Source organism: Anolis carolinensis, chromosome 3 (genome assembly GCF_035594765.1).
Source record: "Anolis carolinensis isolate JA03-04 chromosome 3, rAnoCar3.1.pri, whole genome shotgun sequence".
Lineage (NCBI taxonomy): Eukaryota > Metazoa > Chordata > Lepidosauria > Squamata > Dactyloidae > Anolis > Anolis carolinensis.
This window is the reverse complement of record NC_085843.1, coordinates 84092070-84118575: the sequence shown is the minus strand read 5'-3', so window position 1 is coordinate 84118575 and position 26506 is coordinate 84092070. Positions and strand designations below refer to the sequence as shown.

Sequence of the window (26506 nt, the reverse complement as noted above, 5' to 3'; positions counted from 1 at the left end):
TTACAGATCTACCTAATAGTAGTATTGCCTAGCCCACATTTGACTAGTTTGCTTGCAAGAAGGTCATGGGGGACTTTTCCAAAGGCCTTACTGAAATCAAGATATGCTACATCCACAACATTCTCCTCATCTGCCAAGCTGGTAACTCTATCAAAAAGAGAGATAAGATTATTCTGGCATTAGTTGTTTTTGGGAAATCCATGTTAACTTTTAGTATTCACAGCATTCCTTTCTACATGATTGCAGACTGCCTTCTTAATGATCTGCTCCATAATCTTTCCTGGTATTGATGTCAGGCTGATTGGATGGTAATTGTTTGGGTCATTCTCTTTTCCTTTATTGAAGATAGGGACAACATTTGCCCTTCTCCAGTCTGCTGGGACCTCTCCTGTTCTCTAAGAATTCTCAAAGATTATTGCCAGTGGTTCTAAAATGATTTCTGCTAGTTCCTTCAATACTCTGGGATGTAGTTCATCTGGCCCCAGAGTCTTGACTTCATTTAAGGTAGCCAGGTATTCCTGGATTACTTTCCTTATTTTGGTTTGAACCCCAATTTCCTTCTGGGAGAAGACTGAGGCAAAAAAAAAAGTGTTGAGCAGCACTGCCTTTTGCCTATTCCCTGATAGCATTTCAACATCTTCTCTTAGCAGAGGCCCTACCGTTCCTTTTTCTTCCTTTTTTTAACTGACATAACCAAAGAATCCCTTTTTACTGGTTTTAATCTCTCTGGCAAGCTTGAGTTCATTTTGTACCTTAGCCTTATGAAACTTTTCTCTATATATGCTGGTTATTTGTTTGAGTTCCTCTTTGCTAATTTCCCCCCTTTTTCATTTCTTGTGTAAGTCTCTTTTAAATCTTCTCTCAATTAAAAGTTCTTTGGACATCTATTCTTTTTTTCTCCTTGCAATTGTGCCTTCAGTTTCTCACTTTTAAGAAACTCCTATTTATCATTAACTCCTTTCTCTTTTAGTATTCCTGTCCACGGAATAATAATCAGTATTTCCTTAAATTTCCTGAAGTCAGCTCTCCTAAAGTCTAGAATGTGTGTTTGATTTCTCTTAGTTTCGCCCTTCCTTTGTATCACAAACATGATCACTCTCAGCTAAGGATCCCACCACTTCCACTCCATTGACCAGATCCTCAGTGTTGATTAGGATCAGATCCAGAATAGTTGATCCCCTTGTTGCCTCTTCTACCTTCTGGACAATAAGATTGTCTGCAAGACAAGTGAGGAATTTGTTGAACTTTGTACCCCCCCCCCCCCCCGAAATGTTTCAGGTTAAAAAAAACCTGGTTTACTCATGAATTTTAACTGGTTTAACCAAATCCGCATGCTAAGTCTATGAGACGCAAAAAATTAAAAGTCCCTCAAGGCACTATCTCAAGCAGATATTGACAGGCATGTAGCCGGGGGGTGGGGGTTAAGAGATTCAACCCACCCCCCGAAATTTTCAACCCCCCCCCCCCCGAATATTTTTTCTGGCTATGGCCCTGTCTACAGCTGATCCTGGCTCTCCACTAGTTGGGAAAAGGAGGCAAAATATCTCTTTACATTGTTAGAATTTGTAATATAAGAGGCAGAGATGTGTGTTATGCTTATTACATGCTGACTCAAGAATGACAACTTTCAGCATTTCTTCACCTCCATTGGCATTTCCTAGCTGTAAAAGCAGGAAGAGTCACAGTGCTAAAAAGCCAAGGTTTTGTGTTCTTTCCAAACAATTGATTTTTTGAGTTCCTTGGAGTAGTAGTATTAGATTGGGAAAGGGGCTAGTTGTTGTTTTAGCACCCAGTTGATTATCCCTTGTCCAAATAAACAAAAAAATGGATGCTTCTTACACCTGAGACTTTTTTAAATGGGATTTACATGGGCTTCAGCAAACTAAAGAAAGCAAGAAATAAAAAGGTAAGAGTATGAGGGAGGGCAAATAGAAAGCAAAATAAAGGTTTTTGGTTTGGTGAAAAGTCAGATCTTCAGAAATCCATACAGTTTCTCTACAAAACTCAAAACAGGGACGTGAGGAGAAAAAAATAAAGTTATGTATGGGATTTAAAAATTGTATTTTGATGAGGTGCTTACAACAGAAATGTGAACAAATTTAAATCAATCATGGCTGATGGGTCCATTGTCAGAGCAGTGGTGAATTCACTTTGAGTCTCCGGTGCTGGTTTTGCAAAGGTTCAGCACCTTGGAGAGTGGCTTTCAAGTTCAAACTAAACACCGTGCATCTACAGAATTAATGCAGTTTAACACTACTTTGCCATGACTCAGTGCTATGGAATCATGGGAGCTGTAGTTTTGCTGCAGCATTGAATCCTGGCAGTTAAAGTGCTGTCAAACTGCATTAATTCTACAGTGTAGATGCACCCAGGTACATATGGGCCATTCCAGGGTCCCATAAAAGATAGCTCACCACCAAAAAATATAAAGCAAAGACTTATAACAAGGTGCATACTACAAACACCGAGAGTCAATGATAAATGTCCAAGGAGCAAGAAACTACAATGTAGTCATCTTTCCACGGGTCAAGCCAGAGAAGCCAAAGTTCAAGGGTAGTCCAAACACAGTAGTAAAGTGTTAGTCCAGGGGTTTGCAGTTCATCAAGGTCCGCAACAAGGTACAAACACAATGAGGTTCACCAACACAATAAACCTTTTGGTTCAAGGTTCCACAAGGTACAAGGCTTACAAGAGTTCATGACACAGGTGTGGATACTAGGGTTGTCCAAATTTTCATTATGTTTCTCGTTTCGTAATTATTTCGGATTGTTCTCGTTTTTTGAAACGAGTATTGAAACGTTTTCCCTGGGCGCAACTGGCAATGTAATTCGAACCATCGTTGGCCCATTCTCTAATTGTTTCTTAAAATTTTCGTTAAATTTTTTCCTTCCAAATTTTTTTAAATATTTTTTTTTAAAAAAAAAATTATATATTTTTTTGTTTTTGCAACCTAACATGAATGGGAGCCTAGTGCAGCCTAACATGGCCGCTCCCTGGCCAATCAGAGACTTCCACGATGGCTGAAAAAGGTGGGGGCTAGCGTCCTCTGCATCCACGTGGAGGATCTGTATAAAAATCCCCTCCCCAACTGAGCCAAGCCATTCTGGGCTAGGATACCGAGGAGAGAGGGTGGTTCGCGCGCGCTGGGAAGCTGCTTGCTAGCTTGGGGGAGAGAGGGCTAAGTGACTGTTCTGGCTATAGGGGGTAGAGTGTCTGTCTGTTGTTGCTGGTTTGATATTGTGTTGTTGTTTTTTGGGGAAATTGGCTTGGGGCTTGTGGCAGAGTCCTTGCTGTGGCTTTAGGGAACTTTTATTTTCCAAAGGACGTCTGCGTTCCTGCAAGTGCAGAGCTTGGGGTGCTTTACTTTTCTACTCCAGAGGGAGTCCCTTTGCCTTTCTGTTTTCTTTTTTGGAATTTAGCAATCACCACATCAGCCCTTCTTTGCAATCCTGAAAAGGGGGGGGGGCTTGAAAATAATAGTTTCCAAAGGATGTCTGCGTTCCTGCAAGTGCATTGCTTCCCTCCCGCTCCGTTTGTAATCCCAAGCCCCCGGGCTGAGTGTTATTGCAGCAATCACAAAGACACACATTGTTTTCAAACCTAAAGGGTACATTGGAAGAAATAGTTTCCAAAGGACGTGAGGCACCCGCCAAGGCATTGCTTCCCTCACGCTCCATTTCTATTCCCAAGCCTTGGGCTGAGTTTTATTTCTGCAATCACAAAGTCAGACATTGATTTGATTCAATAGAGGGTCCACAGCAATTTATAGTTTCCAAAGGACGTTGCCAATCCTGTCAAGGCATTGTTTGGCGTGTACTGCATTTCTAATCCAAAGTCTACACAAGTAGAAGAGGGACTTTTACAGTGATAAGAACCCAATTGAACAGGAAATAAGACTTTCAAACCAGGAACAGGTTTCTTCAAATATTGAAAAATAGTGTATTATAAAAAGTTATGAAAATTCGCCAAAAATCATAGGAGATAGGAAACATTCTGCAATTTGTTGAGCAAAGAGTGTGGAATGTGTTCTCCCACTGTACCAAATTTGATGAGAATAGCTCAAGAAATGAGGGCGGGAGACCCCCAGAAAAGTCCCTCCCCAGTTTCCTGTTTTTTGGCAATTGCGCATGCGTGTCCACCATTTTAGAAACATTTTAGAAACATTACGAATTTTCGGAAATATCCGAAAATTTTGGGTGAAAAATTAAGAAATAATTTCTATATCGAAGAGCTGGCACCCCCTACTTTAGAAACGAGAATTGAAACATTTTTTCCATCGATCGGACAAGCCTGCTGGATACCACAATCCACCAACCCGGGGGAAACACCATTAGTATCCCAAAGAGCAGTCTCTGCTAGATTCTTTTTATGCGGCTGATCACAGCTGCATCCTTTCTCTTTTAGGCCTCCATCCTTAATTGTTACCAACTGTAAATTCTTACCTACAGATTACTCTGTCCTTTAGAACGAGGAAGAAGATTAATATACTGCTTGGGCCTTGCCTATCTCTGTGATCGCATCTCCCCCTGTGAGCCAGCGTGGGCATTAAGATCTGCCGGGGAGCTCTTCTCTTGCTCCCACCCGCATCCCAAGTGCAGCTGGTGGGGAAAAGAGAGCAAGCCTTCTCAATGGTGGCCCCCTGGCTCTGGAATGCCCTCCCCAAAGAGATCAGGCAAGCCCCTACATTGCCCTCTTTCCGCAAGGAATTGAAAACCTGGTGGTTCTGAGAGATTTTTGAGCAAGATGAGTTGGCTGTTAAACATGTTGACCTTGCTCTGCACACTCTCCACTCCTGGGTCCTATGATACACTGTGCAAGTCTTTACCTAACTTTTAATTGATTATGTCTGCCTCGCAACCCTGATTACTGTATTGCACTCCTTCATGTTGATTGGTACTGTAACTGTGTTCATTTTAGATTGAACTCTTTCTACTGCTGTTTTATGATATTGTTTTTATTATGTTTGTTTGGTCATGTCATTGTATGTTGTTTTGACAATGGACTGTTTTGTACATGTTGGAAACTGCCCTGTGTCCTCTCAAGGAGGTGGAGCGGTATATAAATAAAGGATTATTATTATTACTGTTATTATTAACCCCTTCTACTGGTCATGATCCTGCCAAGTCTTCTGTATACTAACCACCAACAACTGCTAGGCATTCTAACCATTATCAACTGCTGGACATGACACACCTGACTTGAAAACTGTACACGTGAAAGCAATCTAGAAGTCTCAGTAGACCACAAGCTGAACATGAGTCAACAGTGTGATGTGCAGTTTTAAAAAGAAATGAAATTCTAGGCTGTACCAATAGTTTAGTGTCTAGATTGAGGGAAGTAATAGTCCTCAAATAGAATACTATGTCCAGTTCTGTACATTACCATCCAAGAAGGATATTGACCATTCAAGGAGCCAGCCCTGTGAGGAATGGCTAAGGGAGCTGGGCATGTTTAGCTTGGAAAAAAGAAGGCTGAGAGGGGACACGATAGCCATGTTCAAATATTTGAAAGGGTGTCACATTGAGGAATGGACAAACTTGTTTTCTTCTGCTCTGAAGACTAGGACACGGAGCATTGGATTCAAGTGACAGGAAAAAAGATTCCACATAAACATGAGGAAGGACTTCTCCACAGTGAAAGCTGTGGAAGCTGTTCCACAGTGAAATATATTGGAAATAACTGCACCCAGTCTCTGGGCACATATCCCTTTGGAAATAAATGGCAATCGTAACCCTATTGAAAAGGAAAAATGATGTCATATCCATTTGTCAGATGTGAATCTTCATGAACATGTGGAGACCACCTTTTGAAAACCAGTAGCCAAGAAAAGCATGACCTTGTTAGAAGTCAACCCTTTGAACATATGATATTCATAAGCATTGATGTAATGGCACACAGGTAACTAAGCTGTTAAACTGAAGAAACATGTATTTGAACTGCCAAGGACAAAGACATGCCACTACAAAAATGTATTTGGTTAGCAGAGGATGTTTGTTTCGTTGAAGTATAAACTGCACTAGCAGTTGCCCTTGAAGGTATACACTCCCTTGAAACCTCTTCATTTAAAATATGTACTCAGATATTTTTTAAAAGTCTTCTTTGAAAAATAACATATATTTTTCACTCACAAACATAATGTATTAATTCACCATACAGGCACATTTCTTATTTAAAACTCAGTTACAGATTGGATGTGGTTCTCTCTGTGTGCATCAGGGTATCATTCTTAATCAATAGTCCATAGTCTTTAGGTATAGTGGTACTCACTGAAGTCCATAAGTCATACTTTTCTATTGAATTCCAAACAGCAACATGAATCTACTTCCACTGAGGTGTAAAGCAGACACTGACTACAAAATGTGGGTTTTCTGGGCTGTATGGCTGTGTTCCAGAAGCATTCTCTCCTGATGTTTCACCCACATCTATGGCAGGCATCCTCAGAGGTTGTGATGTCTATTGGAAACTAGGGAAGTGGGGTTTCCATATCTGTGGAATGTTGCAATTGGCCAGTTTGATTACCAATGAATAACCTAGCAGCTTCAAGGCCTGGCTGTTTCCTGCCTGGTGGAATCCTTTGTTGGGAGTGTTAGCTGGCTTTGATTGTTTCTGAACTGGCAAATCAACATCCATACAGAATACGGGTTAGCAAATATATACATTAACAAATACAGTAGAGTCTCACTTATCCAACATAAACGGGCCGGTAGAACATTAGATAAGTGAACATGTTGGATAATAAGGAGGGATTAAGGAAAAGCCTATTAAACATTAAATTACGTTATGATTTCACAAATTAAGCAACAAAACATCATGTTTTACAACAAATTGACAGAAAAAGCAGTTCAGTACACGGTAACGTTATGTAGTAATTACTGTATTTACGAAGTTAGCACCAAAACATCACGATGTATTGAGAACATTGAGTACAAAAACATTGACTACTAAAAGGCAAACTGCATTGGATAATCCAGAACGTTGGTTAAGCGAATGTTGGATCAGTGAAACTCTACTGTAATTAGTGAAAGGCTTGGGGGTTTGCTATTCCCAACAGCATATTCTGCCTCGGGAGTGTGGTGGAGTCTCCTTCTCCGGATATTTTCAAGCAGAGGCTGGATGGCCATCTGTCGGGACTGCTTGGATTGTGTGCAAGGCAGGGGGTGGGACCGGGTGGCCACTGTGGTCTCCTCCAACTCTCGGAATCGATGAGTTCCGCCGCTCTGCGGAAGACCCCTTTACCTTCCCGGGAAGAGAGGCCAGGTTGCCTTCCGCGCCCGCCCGGGAAGAAGCCCGTCCCTCCTCGCCGGGGAGTCTTCCCCCTCCCCTTGCCCCGCCCCCTGCCTCGGAAGCCGCTTCCCCGTCGTGATTGGCGGCGGCGGGAGGCGCGTCACTAAGGGGGACCCTGCTGGGAACTCCCTGCCGCGGCGCCGGACCCGGTTGCTGCTGCTGCTGCTCCCACTGCTGCTCCCGCCGACACCAGAACCATTGGTCTCCGGGCAGAGGCTCGCCAGGCTGAAGCATGAGCTCCGACTGCGACGTGGTGGTGATCGGGGCAGGCATCTCAGGTCAGTCAACTTCCCGCGCCTCACGAGCCACCTCGTCCTCCTCGGAAAAGAGCCGCGGAGGCAACTCTCTTCTTTCCCCCAGTTTCTCTCCCTTCCAGAGACACGAGCTCCACCACTGATTTGAAACGCCATTTGCGCCTGGCTTGTTGAGGAAAGAGTTAATTGGGAAACCGGGAAGAGGGGGAGATGGAGATGGAGACTGCGGGAGAGGAGAGTTGTACCTTTGGCCCCGGGATGCCCTTAAAGGGGGGTGGGGGTGGAGGTGAAGCGTTTTAGGGGTGGGTTGCTGTGAGTTTTCCGGGCTGTCTGGCTATGTTCCATAAGCATTCTCTCCTGACGTTTCGCCCACATCTAGGACAGGCGTTCAGAGGTTGTGAGGTCTGTTGGGAACTAAGTAAGTGGGCTTTTTATATCTGTGGAATAATGTCCAGGGTGGGAGAAAGAACTCTTGTCTGTTGAGGCAGGTGTTAATGTTGCAGTTGGCCACCTTGATTAGCATTGAATAGCCTTGCCGCTTCAAGGTCTGGCTGCTTCCTGCCTGGGGGAATCCGTTGTTAGGAGGTGTTAGCTGGCCCTGATTTTTTCATGTCTGGAATTCCCGTGTTTTCTGAAAGTTGTTCTTTATTCCTTTTAGGTGCCATTTATCTGTTGTTGTTGTGTTTCTTCAAGTCACACAAGCTTAAATGATAGGGTTTCCCACCTCTGCCCCTATCACAGGGTTCTTTTTTTGGCAAGGCTTGTTCAGAAGAGATTTGCCAATGAGGCTGAGAGAGTGTGGCTTTCCCAAGATCAGCCAGTGGGTTTCCTTTCCATGTCTGTGCTGCGATTCTGAGCCCAGGAGTCGCTCAAGCCAGAACATTATGCAGCAGGCCCCTCTTCAGCTCCCCATAAATGCAGGGTGCCCCCCCCCCCCAATATGCATATACATCCTTTAACAGGGTTGCTGTGAGTTTTCCAGACTGCATGGCTAAGTTCCAGAAGCATTCTCTCCTGATGTTTCTCCCACAAATAGGGAAACTAGGCAAGTAGGGCTTATATATCTGGAATAATGTCGAGGGTGGGGGTAAGTGTCCATTTGAGGCAGGTGTTAATGTTGCAATTGTCCAGCTTGATTAGCATTGAATAGCCTGGCAGCTTCAAAGCCTGGCTGTTTCCTGTGGGGGGAATCCTTTGTTGGGACGTGTTAACTGGCCCTGTTTGTTTCATGTCTGGCATTCTTCTGTTTTCTGAGGGTTGTTCTTTATTTACTGTCCTGATTTTAGAGCTTTTTAAAATACTGGTAGCCAGATTTTGTTCATTTTCATGGTTTCCTCCTTTCTGTTGAAATTGTCCACATGCTTGTGGCACTGCAGGCTTACTCAACCAGAGAAGTTAGCCATAGCAGAGCACTTGATGAACCAACCTGGACACAGCATATTATTTGAGAACACAGAAATGCTGGACCACTCTAACAACCACCATGTCAGACTACACAGAGAAACCATTGAAATCCACAAACATGTGGATAATTTCAACACAAAGGAAGAAACTAGGAAAATGACCAAAATCTGGCTACCTGTATTTAAAAAAACTCTAAAATCAGGACAGTAAATAAAGGACAACATGCTGAAAACAGGGAAATTCCAGACAGGAAACAATTGGGGCCAGCTAAGACTGCCCAACAAAGGATTCCCCCAGGGAGTAAGCAGCCAGACCTTGAAGATGAAAGGCTATTCGATGCTAATCAAGGTGGCCAATTGCAACATTAACACTAGTCTCCAACAGGCAAGAGTTCTTTCTCCCACCCTGGACTTCCCAAAGATATATAAACCCCACTTGCCTAGTTTCCAACAAACCTCACAACCTCTGAGGATGCCTGCCATAGATGTGTGCGAAACGTCAGGAGAGAATGCGTATGGAACATGGCCATACAGCCCGGAAAACGCACAGAAACCCAGTGATTCCAGCCATGGAAGCCTTCAACAACATACCCTTTAATAATTTAAAAGCTGAGTCAGTGCATGTATATGAAAGAAGAAATGTTATACTGTCTTAAGGATGTAATTGGAGTTACAAATGCTCCCTTTAAATCACAACTTTAGGTCAGATGTTCAAGTCTGTACCGTCCTCCCAGTGCAGCCTTGTGGAAACACAAGAGTTGCCAGCCTGACTTCCAAGTTCCCCTTGTCATTTCGCGACCCTTCTCTACTCTGGGGAATCCTTAATCTTGTTAGGAGTGTGTACTTATTATAAGGAAAAACATATATACATAACATATGCATGCATTTCAGGCACCACCAGTTTCCGCTTCTCTTGCTGGCCCCGAGGTCTGCCTGTTGGAAAGGAGGCGGGTTGGGTTACTCGATTCCCAAGGCGCTTGCAGTTTAGGAAGAAGGTGTGGGTTCTCCCGAAGCCAAGCCATTCACTCCATATCCATGGGTGAAATCTGTCACAGTACTAACTTGAGCATAAGCTCCCCTTGCACTCCTTTTGAGCAGACATTTGTGAAGGGGGAAGAAAGTAGGGAGTTTTTCTCCAGTTTGGGGACTGCTGGATTCACAAGACTGAAGAGCTTTCACTCCAGAGAGTCCAAGGGTGTGGATTATTTGATTTCCGCAGAGCATGTTGTGTCACTTTGCTTTATTGGCTTCTGCTCTTACAGACACTTTCACTCTGGTTTACTTTTGTCCTGTCAACTCATTAATGAGCAGTAGTCATCGTCTCCTTTGCAGCCCAATAACAGAGGGCTGTAATTGCCATTTTCAAGGTATTTTGTGTACATATGCCTGTGTGTTTTCAAATTACCCCTCCACTTATGGCAACTCCATGCGTTTCATGGGATTCTCTTAGGCAAGTAATGCTTAGAAGTGATTTTGCCAGTTCTTTCCTCCAAGATATATGATAGTTGATAGTAATCATTGGTGGTGTCCCATCCAAGAACTAAACAAGGCTGACTATGCTTAACTTCCAAGTTCAGATAGCATTTGGATCCTTTAGGGCAGTAGTTCCCAATCATTTTTTGCCCAGGGACCACTCTTCAACATTAGTACCAAAAGGGTTACGAATCAGTTTTTGGTCAAATTTAGATTCAGTTTGGTTATCAGGTGCTGATTCAGAAAATTGCAGTGGATAGACTACATCAGTTCTACTTTCTTATACAAAACATATGCCATCCAGTAGTTGCCATCTACTTGCCCACAGAAAACCATACAGTAGAGTCTCACTTATCCAACACTCGCTTATCCAACGTTTTGGATTATCTAATGCATTTTTATAGTCAATGTTTTCAATACATCGTGATAATTTGGTGCTAAATTCATAAATACAGTAATTACTACATAGCATTACTGTGTATTGAACTACTTTTTCTGTCAAATTTGTTGTATATCATGATGTTTTGGTGATTAATTTTTAAAATCATAACCTAATTTGATGTTGAATAGGCCTTTCCTTAATCCCTCCTTATTATTCAACATATTCACTTATCCAACATTCTGCCGGCCCGTTTATGTTGGATAAGTGAGACTCTACTGTATTCAAAAATATAGAGCTCATGTGGTCCATCCAATACAATTTTCTGAATCAGCACCCCAAATAACCCCAAGAACAGGTCTAAAAATGAAGACACCAAGGCGCCCCTGCTTCCAGGCACCACATGGAATGGCTCCGCTCAAGAGGAGGAAGGAGAAGGAGAAGCAGCAGTCAGGAGGCTTGTTGTCGTGCCTTTCGTGGGTAGTCAGCCTCTCCCTTCCACACATCCCCGTTGCCTCGGCACTATAAGAGAGTTTCACAAGACCAGTTGCTCTCGTTGCAATGGTGAAACCGCAGACCATATTTTAGTTCTTGGGGACCACTGGTGGTTCACAGACCACAGTTTGGGAACCACTGCTTTAGGGTATTAGGCCATATCATCATCATCTTCTTCTTCATTATCATCATAGGCTATCACTTATGGCTGATTACGGTTACCTTCCAAGTGTAGGGTCTTGGCTGTGGGTCTGTAGAGACCTATTTTTGATCCGTATTTTCTTTCACAGCGAGGACATCAGCTTCCAAACAAGGGTTGACTTTCACGCTTTCCTCTTGACACATTTCCCCCTTTCTCCCTCCATTCGTGCCTCTTTGCATTCCACAGCACTGTTGGTAACAGCTGACCTCCAGTTAGAGCGCTCAAGGGCCAAGGCTTTCCAGTTCTCAGTGTCTATGCCACCATTTTTAAGGCTAGCTTTAAGCCCATCTTGAAATCTCTTTTCATTTTTTTTCCATGTCAGAAGCAACTTGAGAAACTGCAAGTCGCTTCTGGTGCAACTAGAATCTCTTTTAATGTCCACCAACATTCCATTTAGGGCACAACCAGCTTTACAACGCAATAGGAACGAGGGTGAGGGTTTTTCCAACCAGGTACCTTAATATTCAGTTGATCTGCCTCATTCACAAAATTTTATAGGAGTCCCAAAAGTTGTTTTCCACTTGTAATCATCCTCTTCCTTCTAATAAGGTTTTTTCCTGAACCTTACTTGTTGAGTCAACTCTCAGGCCCTTCCACACAGCCTTATATACCAGAATATCAAGGCAGAAAGTCCCACTTTATCTAAGTGTGGACTCAGATAACCCAGTTCAAAGCAGATATTACATTTGTAGGTCTTGTCTAGTTCCTACATAACAGCCCATCAAAGTTATAGCATTCTTCTAGTTCAGTTAAAATAATAAAAACAGGAAAATAGGAAGCTGCCACTGGGTGTGTGACTTGGTTTAGGGAAGCTTCCCCTGTTCTTATTTCATGCAAAGTACAGGCCTATGATAATGTTTATTTGTTTGTTTAACATGTATAGCCAATTATTTATTTAATTACAGTAGAGTCTCACTTATTCAACATTCGTTTATCCAATGTTCTGGATTATCCAACGCATTTTTGTAGTCAATGTTTTCAATACATCGTGATATTTTGGTGCTAAATTCGTAAATACAGTAATTACTACGCAGCATTACTGCCTATTGAACTACTTTTTCTGTCAAATTTGTTGTATAACATGATATTTTGGTGCTTAATTTGTAAAATCATAACCTAATTTGGTGTTTAATAGGCTTCTCCTTAATCTCTCCTTATTATCCAACATATTCGCTTATCCAATGTTGTGCTGGCCTGTTTATGTTGGATAAGTGAGACTCTACTATATTTTATGTCCCCTCCTTTCTCCCAGATTGGAGTCTGTGATGTTTCACAACATGCAATGAAACACAATAAAACTTAAAAAAGCAATCATTATAAAACAAAAAGTTTTAAAACAATTGAATTAGAAATCCTGTTAAAACCACTGTGGTATAAAACAATTAGAAATCACTTAAAATAACTGGGAATAAAAGCACAGCATTCCTCGTTAAAAGATCCTGCTGTAACAGCCAGTTAATAACCAAAAGCCAGTCTAAATAAACTGGTCTTTGTTGATGGAAAGAGGTCAGAGAAAGAAGCAAAAAAGCTCCATAGCTTGGAAACAACCCCCAAGAAGGTGAGAAAACATCATGTTAAAACTTTTTGGTTAGTTTTTCAAATCACAAATAATAGGATGTATCAGCCGAAGCAGCAAATGAGCATAGTACCAGCTTTGTTCGTGTTCCCCAGTACCAGTTGGCTGGATCATATTGCTTCTTGGATGCTTGCCACAGCTAGTGGTTGTGAAAAAGCTCTGACTGTGCACTGAGAATGACCTCTCTCCAGTCCCATGTCTCAACAAGCTACCAGAATCAGGCATCCTGTTTAGACTTAACAACAGACTCTGTTAATTCAGTTTTAAAAGATACAGGCATTTTATCAAATAGATCATAAGTTGGACTGGAGCCTGGCCCATCAATCTGTTTTCGTTGCCAGGCTGTGGATATTATAACACATGAAAGAATGATGAAGATAATAGAGTGCTCTCTAAATAGTCCCCCATTGTATATCCATTGTACTCCAGAATCAGAGAATAAAACTTTAGAAAGAGCTTGGAAACACTACTTTTTGAACTACACCTTTTGAAATGGCCGGTGGGAGAATTTGAGAAGTTGTGGTAAAAAAAAAATCCCTTTTGTAAAATCTGGCTTTAACTGGACTTGAGTTGTGTTCGGCTTCATTTAAGGGTGCATCAATAGAGTAGAATTAATGTAGTTTGACACCACTTTAACTGCCATGCCATGCTTCAGTGTTATGGAAGCATGAGAAGTGTGTTTTTACAAGGTCTTTAGCCTTCTCTGCCAGTGAATGCTGGGGCTTCACCAAATTGCAAATCCCAGGATTCCATAGCATTGAACCATGGCAGTTTAAGTGGTGTCAAACTACAGTACATTAATTCTACAGCATAGATGTGCCTTATGGAATCCAGCTTTTAGTAGATAGGGACACAAAGAGTAACAAGAGATTTCATAGCATGACATTAAGTGTAGGAAAAATGGAATGAAGAAAAATGTGAATGTGTTGCAGAACATGTTTGCATGAGCAGCAGTGAGACATTCATGGTCTGGAGCAGAACTGAGGGATACACCTAGCTGCTGTTAAAATGTCTGATTAGATTGTAACTAGAGGAAGGGCAACTGCTTTTGAATCTTCCCAACATGCCCAAATACCTCTTACTGGCAAAGGTTCAACAGGAATACATTTGGGCCCTTTCCCACCCCTATCTTGGTAAAATTGACAATTTGTACTGCAGTAGTCATATTGGCTTGGATGTCTCATAAGCTGTAGTACAAAAAGATAATTTTCTCAGCCTTTATCTTTTCCTTTAGGGATTGTTTGTCTTACCTCACCATTTTTCCATTTTATAAAAATACACTTGCCTATTGCTTGCATTTCCCCACATCCAATTAGGTTAGGCATTATGTGGGGTGCATCCCCATTATGTTGGTGTCATGGGCATAGTTATGGGATGGGAGGGTTGTAGATCCATGTATATGCTCTGTCTATCCCTTTGACAATCTCTATGCCCCATATACATCCATTTTTTCCCAGCTAGAAGGTCAGAGTTTTGACTTATAGAGGGACTATTTCAGAAAACTTCAGAAGGGACCAGAAGGAGGGATCCAGGATTGGATTTACATTCTGAGTTTTGAATGTCATTAAGAATAATCAAATGAACAATAAGGAAAATATCAATCTTGCTTTGGACCTGGAACATAGGTTTGTAGCTAGTTCTGATGTCAGTATTCTGGCAAATCCATTTTCCGCTTTATCCCAAACTCTAAAGGAGCTATCCAACCCTGTTCCCTAAGAAGGCTCAGCACTTTGGATTGCTCCTTTATATTTCAAACTAAATCTCTAAGCAGATTCACTGCCCCACTAAGCCACTACCAATTACAGCTCTACGTTCTTACAGAAAAATAGAATTGTATGGCAAGCAAGACAGTGGCGGGAGAGCTTTCGTATTAGTTTCTCTATGTTTTCATTTATATGTACCTTCAACTTGTCATTTCATGAATTTCATAGGGTTTTCTTAAGCAAAAATACTTAAGAGCTGGCTTGTCATTGACTTCCTCTGAAATATAACCTACATCACTTGGTATTCCTTGGTGGCCTTCCTTCCGGTATGACTTATTAAATACTTGCTTCTTGAGAGTGAAAGGTTTGTGAGAAGGAAGGAACCTTTTTCTTTTAAAGGGCAGCTCAATATTGTTTTTTAAAAACATACGCTCAGGTGGATATGACCTCTTTTCTCTCCCACATTTATTGCAAGGTATATACACAGCATAAAACAAGAAAAATAAAGTGTCCTTGATATGATGGAAAGACCATTGTGATTGAAGACAGCAAAAGCAGTGGTATATATCAGTTTGGGGATACCCTGTGTAATGAAGTATGAGTTTTGTATTCATGTTTGTTGTGTTTAACTATGTGCTTGTGGTTTGGTTAGGTAGGTGTGAGATGGTGGCAGCCATTTAGTGGCTCTCCTCTGAGGCAGTTGCCATGGAGATGTGGGCGGAGCCACCTGCCGAGGGGAGGAGAAGTGAAGAGGTTTTTTAAAAGTGAAGCCTCAGTCTGTGCTCTGATGAGGCACAGGGAAGATTGATTCCAGGTTGATGGGATCAAGGAGACTCAATTGTTCATTTTGAGTCGGTTTTAAATAAGTTTGGTGACTTATTTAATGTAGTCTGTGTCCTGGAAAGGCATAGAGAATCTGTGATAGTATATCACGGGGGTGACTGTGGTTTGAAGTCACTGGATAGTCCAAGTTTCAGACTTTGGGAACCAATCCCAGCTGGACTCACAGAGATCCATTGAAGTAACAGTTTAAAAGGAGCAGAGAACGAAGTTTTAACTACTTTAAGTAAAAGAAGTGATACTTTAGAGAGTTTGATTCATCTCATTCTAGTACTGTAACTGTTAATAAGAATACCTCTAAGTGAAACATATTTTGTAACTACCAAGCTTGTTCCTGAATAAACTTGATATTGTTCTTTTTACATCAAAGCCTCTGCCGTCTATAGACTCCCTCAGCACAATTGCGCTACCATTTTAACACCGAATAAAGTAAAAGGCTTCCTCTGAGCTATTGGGTGGTTGAGCACTTTTATAATCTAAAGGTGTCTCTCCACATAGTGGTGGCTGCATTTCCACTAATCGGTGGCAGTTATCTTTTATTATTTGGGACATCTATTCATTATTAATTGGGTCTTCTAGGCTACCCTCCTTTACACCCTGTTCCTCTTCTGAAGCTTGTTTTTAGGTGTTGTAGAATGTAGCCATGTGTTTTTGTGACTAAAGGGTGGCAAAAGTGAATGAAAGCTTTTAGCTGTGTTATTTCATCATTCTGAATCATTCTTCCAAGTTGCACTTTGTTTGTAGAATATGAAATTATTATTACCATTTCTGTACTTATGTCTGTCAGGGCAAACTACAGTTTGCCCTTGTACTCCCCTTGTGACTACTTTAGTTTGTAAAAGAAAAAGAAATTGTTCAGATATGAGTCAGTCATAAATATCTTAGAGTCACATGTAGTTGGCCTTGGGATAAGAATTATGCCTTGTTTGTGATTTATGATGCATATACTTTCATTATTGCTCTATGTTGTGTTTAATGACAGCATCTAGGAGTGTAATGCACTTACAAAAATCTTTTGAGTCCAGAGATGTCCAATAAACATGCTGGTCCTGTCCAATAATCTAATTTCTCAGTCCTAAATGTATTTGCTTGGCAAATGAGAAATGCCTTCCTCGTTCCTAGTGATAGTCATGAAGCATTAATATTACAGTAGTAATATTATAAGACTGACATTACACTGTTGAATGTTCTTCCAGGATAGTCAGCCATAAGCCTCTGTGAGAGTGCATGCCTCCTCCATTTCATATGAATCATTGCCTGTGCTTACAGAGCTGGATAAATTGTACACATGTGAAATGTTGTATGTGGATAACTTACATTGCTCTCATACATTTGGAGCAATTTATATGCACTGGATACTTTGAAAATGGAAGTTCTGAAGGAATAGGGTAATCACCCAAAAGGGCCTGTTCCCAACCCTTTCAGATGTCTACTCTGCATTTCATCCATTTTCACAAAAAATGTAGTCTTATAAACATCCCTTCCCGCCACAACTTCCTTTACATTTAAGGAAATTAGCTGAGACAAAATGCTGGCATTCTGACATTACATGTTCTAGAACACACTTCTTTGTCTGCTTGAAAATAGCATTAATTTACAATGCATCTGTTAGTCAAGTGCCCATTTTAGAAAGGGGGAAGCATTAGAATCATAGATTCATAGAGTTAGTAGAGACCACAAAAGCCATCTGTCACACAGAAATACACAATAAAAGCACCCGAGACAGAGGGCCATCCAGCCTGTGCTTTAAAACCTCCACTACACTCTGAGGAATGATACTCCACAATTGAACAGAAATTCTTTCCTAATGTTTAGGTGGAGTCTCTCTTTGTGTAGTTTGAATGAATTGCTCCATGTCCCAGGATGCATCCGTAATGAATGCAGTTCGACACAACTTTATCATGATTTAATTCTATGGATCCTGGGATTTGCAGTTTTGTGAAGAATGAGCCCTATTTGTCAAAGAAGGCTAAAGAACTTGTATAATTTCAACTCCCATTATTTCATTGCATAAACCTTGGCAGTTAAAGTTTGTTTTCATTCCACAGTATGGATAGAATCATAGAGTTGAAAAAGACCACAAGGGCCACAGTAGGTAGAAACCATAAGGGCCATCCAGTTCAATTCCCTGCCAAGCACCTGGTCTCTGGAGCTCCATCTTCAATATAACATCCTTTCAAATATCTAAACATAGTTATCATGTTACTTCTTAACTTCCTCTTCTTCAGGCTAAACATACCAATTTCCCCTATGCCTCTCCTCATAAGGCATGACTATTTCATTGAGTTTCCTAAGAATGGTTTACAGATGTTTAATGGCTGGAGCTGTACATATTACAGCATAGCTGCCAGTCAAGAATATTCCTTTACCTGAAGTGTGGAAAACATGCAGTCTTACAGACATAATTGAATGGCAACTTCCATCAGCCTTTGGTGGCATTCATAATAGCGAGGAATGCTGGATGTTGGAAACCAACATATGGCAATGATGACTAGTGCCTTCCATATTTATTTATTTACATCACTTTTACCCCGCCTTTCTCTCCGAGGAGACTCAAAGCTGCTTACAGTAAATAGGCAAAAATTCAATGCCTAAAAACAATGTAAAAACAACAATTCATATAAAACAATCTACAAAACAACAGTTCATATAAAACAGGTACCATTACAAAATAAAATCACATTATATAAAATTTTAAGAATGTCCAAGATTAAAATCCATTCATCCAGAATCCTCATATAAATGGAGTAGTGATACTTTGGTTGAGTTTGAACTTTAAAGGGGTTATCCAGACTCTATCACCTGCCCCACCCCAGTTGGTCCAGCACTCTGTATTGCCCCTTTAAACTTTGGACTAAAACCCAGAAAAGACCAGTTGTTGCTGAATAGGAGACTTCCCAGGTTGTAGCCTTGGCTTCTGGCTATGCCATCTATCTTAAGGTAATTCATTATATTTTAAAATTATAATTTTGTGATAGATTTTATATATCACTGATTGTAATGCTGAATGCTATACCAATACAAGCTAAAACAATTAGCTTAATGAGAGATGTTTTAAAAACTTTGTATGGTGATAACACTGCCTGGTTGTCAGAACCTCCCCCCCCCCCCCCCCCATGGAAAGCCCCTAATCAGAACAACAAACAACCTAATTTATTTTCCTTAGAGTACAGGAACACTTAAATATACCGATTTCTTGGCATAATTTATAAACAGAAAGCATTCCATTGTTTTAGCTATAAAGGTAGTTAATGAAAACAATTTCTCTGAATAATATCAATGAAAAAGGATCTGAGTTCATCTATGGGCAATTTCAATAATGGTGAGGAATGAATGCTGTGATCTTTGATTTCATCTAGGACTATGTAAACATCAAAAAGAACCCTTTGGCCAGATATATCTCTTAAGTAAACCTGAGGCACACAAACTCCAAAGTATATTCATAATTAGTATTGAGACTCATCGGATTTGACACAGATGACTTTTATGTTGCAAGCAAGAAGCCACTTCCAACTATTTTCAAATGCATCCTGCTATATCCAGATAATTGGCTTCTCAGATTTGCTGCTAGCAATTGAAAATGAAAGTGCTTCCTGCCATATTTATCTATTACAAAGCCTAAGATTATTTCAAAGAATAAGAAATATATTACTTCATGTTGTTAGTCTGCTGTCTGTGTTTCTGAATTTTAAATTACTTTGAAATATTTCCTGTGAATGCTACAATAACATGAACTACACAAGTGTGGACAAGAAGTTCAAGCAGTTTGACCCACTACCGTGTTTTCCCGAAAATAAGACAGTGTCTTATATTAATTTTTGTTCCCAAAGATGCGCTAGGTCTTATTTTCAGGGGATGTCTTATTTTTCCATGAAGAAGAATTCACATTTATTGTTGAACAAAAAAACCAACATTTATTATATACTGTACAGTAGTTGTCATCACAAACCAGCATAACCAGACAAACTGTGAATCCTATCAAGAATTTCTTGTTACTACCTTTATTTCCATGTACAACACTCTATGGCTCGTACATTTACTGATCCTGCATGCTTTAGTGTTCTGTTCGTTGGGCATGCTTCCAAACAAAAACTTTGCTAGGTCTTACTTTTGGGGGAGGCCTTATATTTAGCAATTCAGCAAAACCTTTACTAGGTCTTATTTTCAGGGGATGTCTTATTTTAGGGGAAACAGGGTACATATAAGCTCAACCCCTGCCCATCTTGGCTGATAAAATCTAACAGGGATGGTTTGACTGAGTGGTCCAGGAGGTGGTAAATGCCTCACTGCAATGAGGGAGAGAGCCGCCTTGAAGGTAGAGGTGGTGGGCTCTCCCAAACGATTAACAGTGTTCAACCTGGAGGTGAAAGAGTCGTGGATACAGTAGAGAAATGTAACACAGAATAGGTAAAAGGGCAGTACAGAAATATCTGGGTAATCTCCAGATATTCAAGTCTCCAGGGTCAAAAGAACAGAGAAAGTTTCAGAACCACTGGCCATCTTCTTTGAGAATTCCTGGAGAACTGGAGAAGTTCCAGCAGACTGGAAGAAGGCAAATGTTGTGTTCATCTTCAAAAGGGGTGGGTGCGTGGGCAGAAGACCCAAACAATTACTGCCCAGTCAGCTGGACATTGAGACCAGGAAAGATCATTAAACAGATAATCTGTAAGCACTTAGAAAGAAATGTCAGATGCAGAAAGAGTCAACATGGGTTTCTCAAAAACAAGTTTGTGCCAGACAACCTTATTTCTTTTTCTGAAAGAGTTACAAGCTATATGATACACTATATGCTATAGCTACAAGACGAAGAGACTGCTGTAGATATAGCACATCTTGATTTCAGTGATGCCATTAAGAGCTGCTGGAAGTGCCTCCTCTGTGTCCTGCCAGTGAGTTCAATGCACTCTGTTGGAACATGGGAGTGAGTCTGTCTTCTCAACTGTGACACCCAGCCATGGAATACCCTCTGCATAGAGTGCCAACACTTTTGAACAAATCTTACAAAGAAAATCCCATGATAGGGTCACCTAAAGTTGGAAAAGACTTAAAGGCACACAACATCAATAACAAACAAGTAAACAGCCATTCATTTAAATACTTCTACTGAAAATATATTTCATCTTGTTTTGGGAGAGAGAAGTTCAGATCTTGTTTCTCTCCCAAAGTCGGGGGGAGGGAGGAGGGTAGCCCAGTGTGTGGTAAAACACACTGGGCTCAGTTCAGCAAAGGTGTGTCCAAAAATCTGCAAATCTTCAAATATAAAGTGAAAAATATAATATTGAAATCTTATGTGTGCTTACTTCAGAACAAGCCTATGTGGTTGTTCACCGATCATTGTCTCCCAAAGCAGTTACTATACTCCCAACTCAAGAATGGAAAATGGAATGTTGGTGGACAGGAAAAGAGATTTAAAGATGGTCTTAAAGCCAACCTTCAAAACTGTGGCACAGACACCGAGAACTGAGAAGCCCTGGCCCTTGAGCGTTCTAGCTGGAGGTCAGCTGTGACCAGCAGTGCTGTGGAATTTGAAGAGGCACAAATGGAGGGCAAAGGGAAGAAATGTGTCAAGAGGAAGGCACATAAAACCAAACCTGATCGAGACCGCCTTCCAACTGGAAATCAATGTCCTCACTATGGAAGAACATGCAGGTCAAGAATAGGGCTCCACAGTCACCTATGTATCCACTGCCAGGACACAACATCTGGAAAACAATCATACTCGGACAATGAGGGATTACCTAAGTAAGTAAAGTAAGTAATGTGGTTGTTAAGCATAACGAAAAAGTGTTACCTGAAATAAACCAATAAAAATGGTGAAATTAGCAGACAGCCTCTGAGTAATTTTCAGTAGTACCTGGTGGCCCCATATCTGTGAGGTGGTAAAACTCTGAGTTTCAACGTGAGCTTTAATGAAATTGTCCAAGGAGTTAAGCACTTTTTCTAAAATAGGTTCAGCATCTTGGGCTTTAAAGTTCAAACTAAAATACAGGGTGGATTCACTGCCCCATTACTATGAGTTACTTAGAAAAATCTAGGTTCATTACAAGATCAAAGCCAGGACTGTGAAGAAAAATAGACCTAAGTGACAACCTTAGACCCAAACATTATAATATAATTGATATATTCAAAGTCATTTTCTCTGCTAAGCTTTTTTTTTTTAACTCCTTGGCTTGCTTTCACAATAGGAAGCATGGGGTGGAGAAGCAACAGCTTAAGAAGTGTTAATCCACTTATCTGTGCATTGTTTTACCTTTGGGAATATTACCAAAGCTATTTGCTTTTATATGTCCCATTCTAGGGGGAAATTAATAAGGGATTTATAGTTACTTACACACAGAAGTTGATCTGAATTGTAATGGTGTGCATTTTTACCTACCATTTAGTACTACACTGGGAGGAAAAAACTAACAAAGGGGCACTATACACATATGTATCTGATATTTTCAGCAGTTGTACTGGGGCATTCTTTGTATTTTATCCAGCCTTTAAAATTGTAATGCAATGCATACTTCTGCAATACATCCACATGAGCTAATTGACCAAAAATGATCAAATAGAATCATATTCTGTTTTCTAGTCACTGCCCTGTAGTGGAGCACCAAATTTCAAAACTGATTCATTTGTCTTTCAGAATTTACTTGTAAACTTTTGATAATCATGTAACACTCAGAGTTATTTCACGTTATCTGCTCCATCATGACTATGCAAAGTTTTTTCTCTCTGATTAAAGTGATTTGAAAAGCATGGTTCCTCAATATCCCTAAAATAGCATATAAGCCAACATGGCACAAAGTTGCATTCTACTTATTCACTGTTTATATTAAATGCTGGATCTTAGATAATTAAAGCTAGACATGAAATACTGGAAAACAAAAGATTTCCTACAACCTTAAAAAAAGAAATCAGTTCCAGACAACCCCAATAACCGTGGTGCTATACACACCCCATAACTATGGAAATAATGTAAACAAGTTTATATTAAAGACATTTATCAAGAAATGCAAGAAATAAATACAGTTATAGGAGCTGGTTAATGATTTTGATTAATTACACTAAAAAATTCTATTGAAAAACACTTTTTTCATACTGTTAATTAGTTCTCTTGTTTTTGTCATTTGCATGTTGTTTCCTACAGTTTCTGTAACTGTGGTATAACTGTATTACGACTACCACTTAAAACATTACTTCTGCATTATATACTCCACATATTTCCTGTCTCCAGAACAGTTGCTATTTGAGGAACAAGCTTGAAGTGACATGTAGTGTGTCCTTACATAACACAGACAGTTTTAAAAATGCAGACAACAAGTACTTGAGAGAAGTGTTATGAGTAGTTCTTAAGGTTACAACAAGTGAGGAAGGGGTTTTTCCAATTGTAAACTTCTTTGATGGGGCAACTGAATGGCTGCCCTTCATATATTTTTGGACTTTTTGTTTTTAAAAAACCCATCCAGTTTGGCTTTATCTCACTGTTGTGCAATAAGTAACCATTCCTTGATAGATAACCATCAACTCTGTAGATATTTAACCATGTACTTTCTTCTGTTAGATAGATTTTTACATACTGTCTTTATTTTATCCACAGTGATAAAATGAAGTGGTGTTGACTGATTGTGGCTGGCCCTCTCTGTCAGTTACAATGTCCTAAGTTAGGATGTTGTAATTGCTTTGTATTTTCATTTTGGATTGAAACACTATTGCTGTGACTGCAAATGACCCCAAAATCCACCTTAAAAGCCAGTCAGCCAGACATGGCATGGGGCACTGCAGAACAATGTGACCAGCCCATTCCCACCAGTGACAAATGCTGTGGGGAGCAGAAGCAGGGATTTCTATAGGGACCTATCACAATTTTTCATGGCAGCCTTTCACATTGACAGGAGGGGGGCTGATTATGGCATCTTGTAGAGTACTACTAGGCTGCAGTACACAAGCCTTTTAGGTGGATTTCAGGAGTTGGATGGAGAGTTAAGGCACAACTGCAACTTCATGGGACCTTGATCTACATGTATAGCCCACGTATCCTGCAAATTGCTCAATGCAGCACAGCCTGTCTTCTTCATTTTTATTCTAACAACATGGAGAGATCTGGACAGTTGAGAGATTGTGGTTGGCCCATAGTCACACAGAAAACTTCACAATTCAGTGGGGATTATTTGAAACCTGGGCTCTCTAGCATTAATCCAACACTCTCTAACCACTACACCACAGTGGCTCTATAAATAGTTACATTTGTTACTGGGAATTATAATTCTAGGAACAGTGAGTTGCTCTCTGAAAAGGTCTTAAAAGCAACATTGGACCATTACATTTATCGTTGTTGTCATGAACTAAATAACATTTTAAAACAGCTTCATATTGGAAAAGGAAAAAATTAGCTGGAAAGTTTATCCCTTAGGGGACTGTAGAAAATGTCATCTGGCTCATATTGGCAGCTCCACAAATACTCGGCACAGAGAATCTGGCTTGACTCATGAGAGCAGAGGTTAAGATGGCCACTGCCAGATTTCATTTCTCAGCTGAGTGCAGACATAATTAGATTTCCCATCGATGTAGTAGTGAAAGTAAATCACACAAAAAGGACATTATGTTGGTGGTACTTTAATGTAATCAAGATAGCATTGTAATTAGCTTTCTTTACCATCAATTGATATGCCGTGAGAGAATAAGAAAGGTCAAAATTAGAAAAGTAAGCACCTATTGTGGTCATCAAGAACTGCAAAGACAAGGCTATAAATGGCTTTGAACATACATATTGTCAGCTAGCCAGGAAACTGCTATAATGGCGTGATAGCTTTTTAATACTGAACTAACTCCCATTTTATTGAAGGTGGTTATCATATTAATGATTTCTTGCTACATTTTATTTTCCTGTTTGGTATGTAATGTCACAGGAAAATAATTAACAAAAGGCACACTTCAGCAAATAAAGCTGCTTCCTTCTTCTCCAGGAATGATAAATAACTTTGTACTTAATTGCTTCCAAAGGTAACTTGATAATTTGGTAGCTGTGTTATTTGAGTGTTTCTCACAGTCTCATGGTGAGATCCAAACATCACTATTAGAGGACATGGAGCCATCACCTATTAATTCAACTTATAAAGTTGTTTTAATATTTCCACAGAGCTCCAAAGTAAGGTATTTAAGAACGCTTTGGCAACAGGTGTAGTTTTATAAGCATAGCAATGAAGTACATAAGCAATCTAAAGCCTTTAACACATGAAATGCCAGGTGCTGTGTGCCTTTCTGAAACTGCTGAAATTAAATGGATTAGGCATACCTAATTCTATTAGGTTCATGGCAATGAAATAATTCTCAGAGAAGTTCCTTCCATGAGGCACCTCCTCAGGTAGCAAGTACTATAGGTAGCAGCAGCAATGAGGTATCCTTCCTGAGTCACCACAGAGTGCTTACCATCTCTGGAGGACAGAACTGTGTACCACATGAGCTGCTTTGACTTCTTATTCTCAGGGATGGAGGATGCTGGGCTGTCTAGTGCTAAATTGTACTGTCAGTCCAGCTTATGGAGGGGATGTAGTCCCTGCCCCCGCCGCCCCCGCCGCCCCCGCCGCCCCCGCCGCCCCCGCCGCCCCCGCCTAATGAGAGCCTGTGTGCCTTTGGACTAGGCCACTGGGAGACTAGGTTTAAATACCTACTTGACCATGAAAACCCAGTGGGTGATGTTGGGGACATTACACTTCCACATCCTGGGAGCAAGGCCAAAGCAAACTCTTGTTTGAACAAATTTTCCCAAGAAACACCTATGTCAGGAATAACTGAATATCAGCATAAGTTGGAATGACTATACGAAACACAGCAACAATAATAATTTACCACAATCAACAAAAGTTTTGAAGGAGACCAGAAAATAATAATATACTCCACAATTCACAGTTTTAATATGCTGAAAGTTTGTTGTCAATCACAGCAATAGCTTGGCACTTTACTTTGAAAAAACTTTGCCTTCGTATATAGCAATGTGTGTGTTTGTGCCTCCAAGTTGCCCGACAGCTTATTGTGATTCATGAATTTCAGAGGGTTTTCTTAGGCAAGGAATACTCAGAGGATGCTTTGCCCGTTCCTTCCTCTGAAAGATAGGTTACTGCATCAGATGTTAGTTGGTAGTCTCACATTCAGGTACTAAGCAGGTGTGACCTTGTTTAGCTTCCAAGATCATACAAGATTTTGTGCCTTCATGGTATTTATACATAGCACTTATAAGAAAGGCCTATTGGTTAGTTAGTACAGGTGTGCACAGTACCATTTTTTAAAACAGGATCTGTGAATTCTGGCAGTTCCAGAAACCAAACCTTTGAAAATGGGACGGGAGATGGGGCTTGAATTGACTCAGCCAAAATGGACCATGTGGCAGCCGAAATCGGCTGTTTTAGGCTGCATTGTGGTAACAACCATGCACACGCGGGGTTTTTCCCTTTCAGTCTAGCCTGAGCCAATCACAGCAAGAAAGTGGATCAGGTGTCCTTTTTGCCAAGCTGATCTATATATACAAGGGCGGGCTCCTCCATTTTCCTGTGGCATCCTGGCATTTGAAAGAGAGAAAGAGAGAGAGAGAGAGAGAGATCTCATGTGCTAGCTAGCTCTGTGTTCTATCTCAGTGTCGCTGTTACTTAGGATCATCACTTTTTGACTCAATTCTAATCTTTTTCTTTGGCAGTTTTACTAAAATTTACTAAATTTACTAAATATTATATGTCAGTTCTTTTTTTCCACTATTTTGCTAGGGAGGTGAGAGTGGGAGTGCATTGGGGGGGGGGGCTGTGAAAGGACATTTTCAAATATGTCTGTTTAAATATTTTTTACCTTTCTTAGGGGAAGGTGGTTTAGTGAAAGGAGGGGATAGCCAGACTCTCTTGAGACCCCATGGGGAGAATTCAAT

General features: G+C 40.6%; 1 protein-coding gene across 1 annotated transcript in view; it reads left to right on the top strand.

Annotated features, from left to right (window-relative positions):
* Nucleotides 1-7386: 7386 nt before the first annotated feature.
* The window catches only part of maoa (amine oxidase [flavin-containing] A), a 55881-nt gene continuing 36761 nt past the window's right edge, over nt 7387-26506 (top strand). The window contains exon 1 of the mRNA XM_008107430.3: nt 7387-7562. Within this exon, the coding sequence (XP_008105637.2) occupies nt 7517-7562 (46 nt within the window). The 5' untranslated portion in view covers nt 7387-7516. The remainder of the gene's footprint in view (nt 7563-26506) is intronic.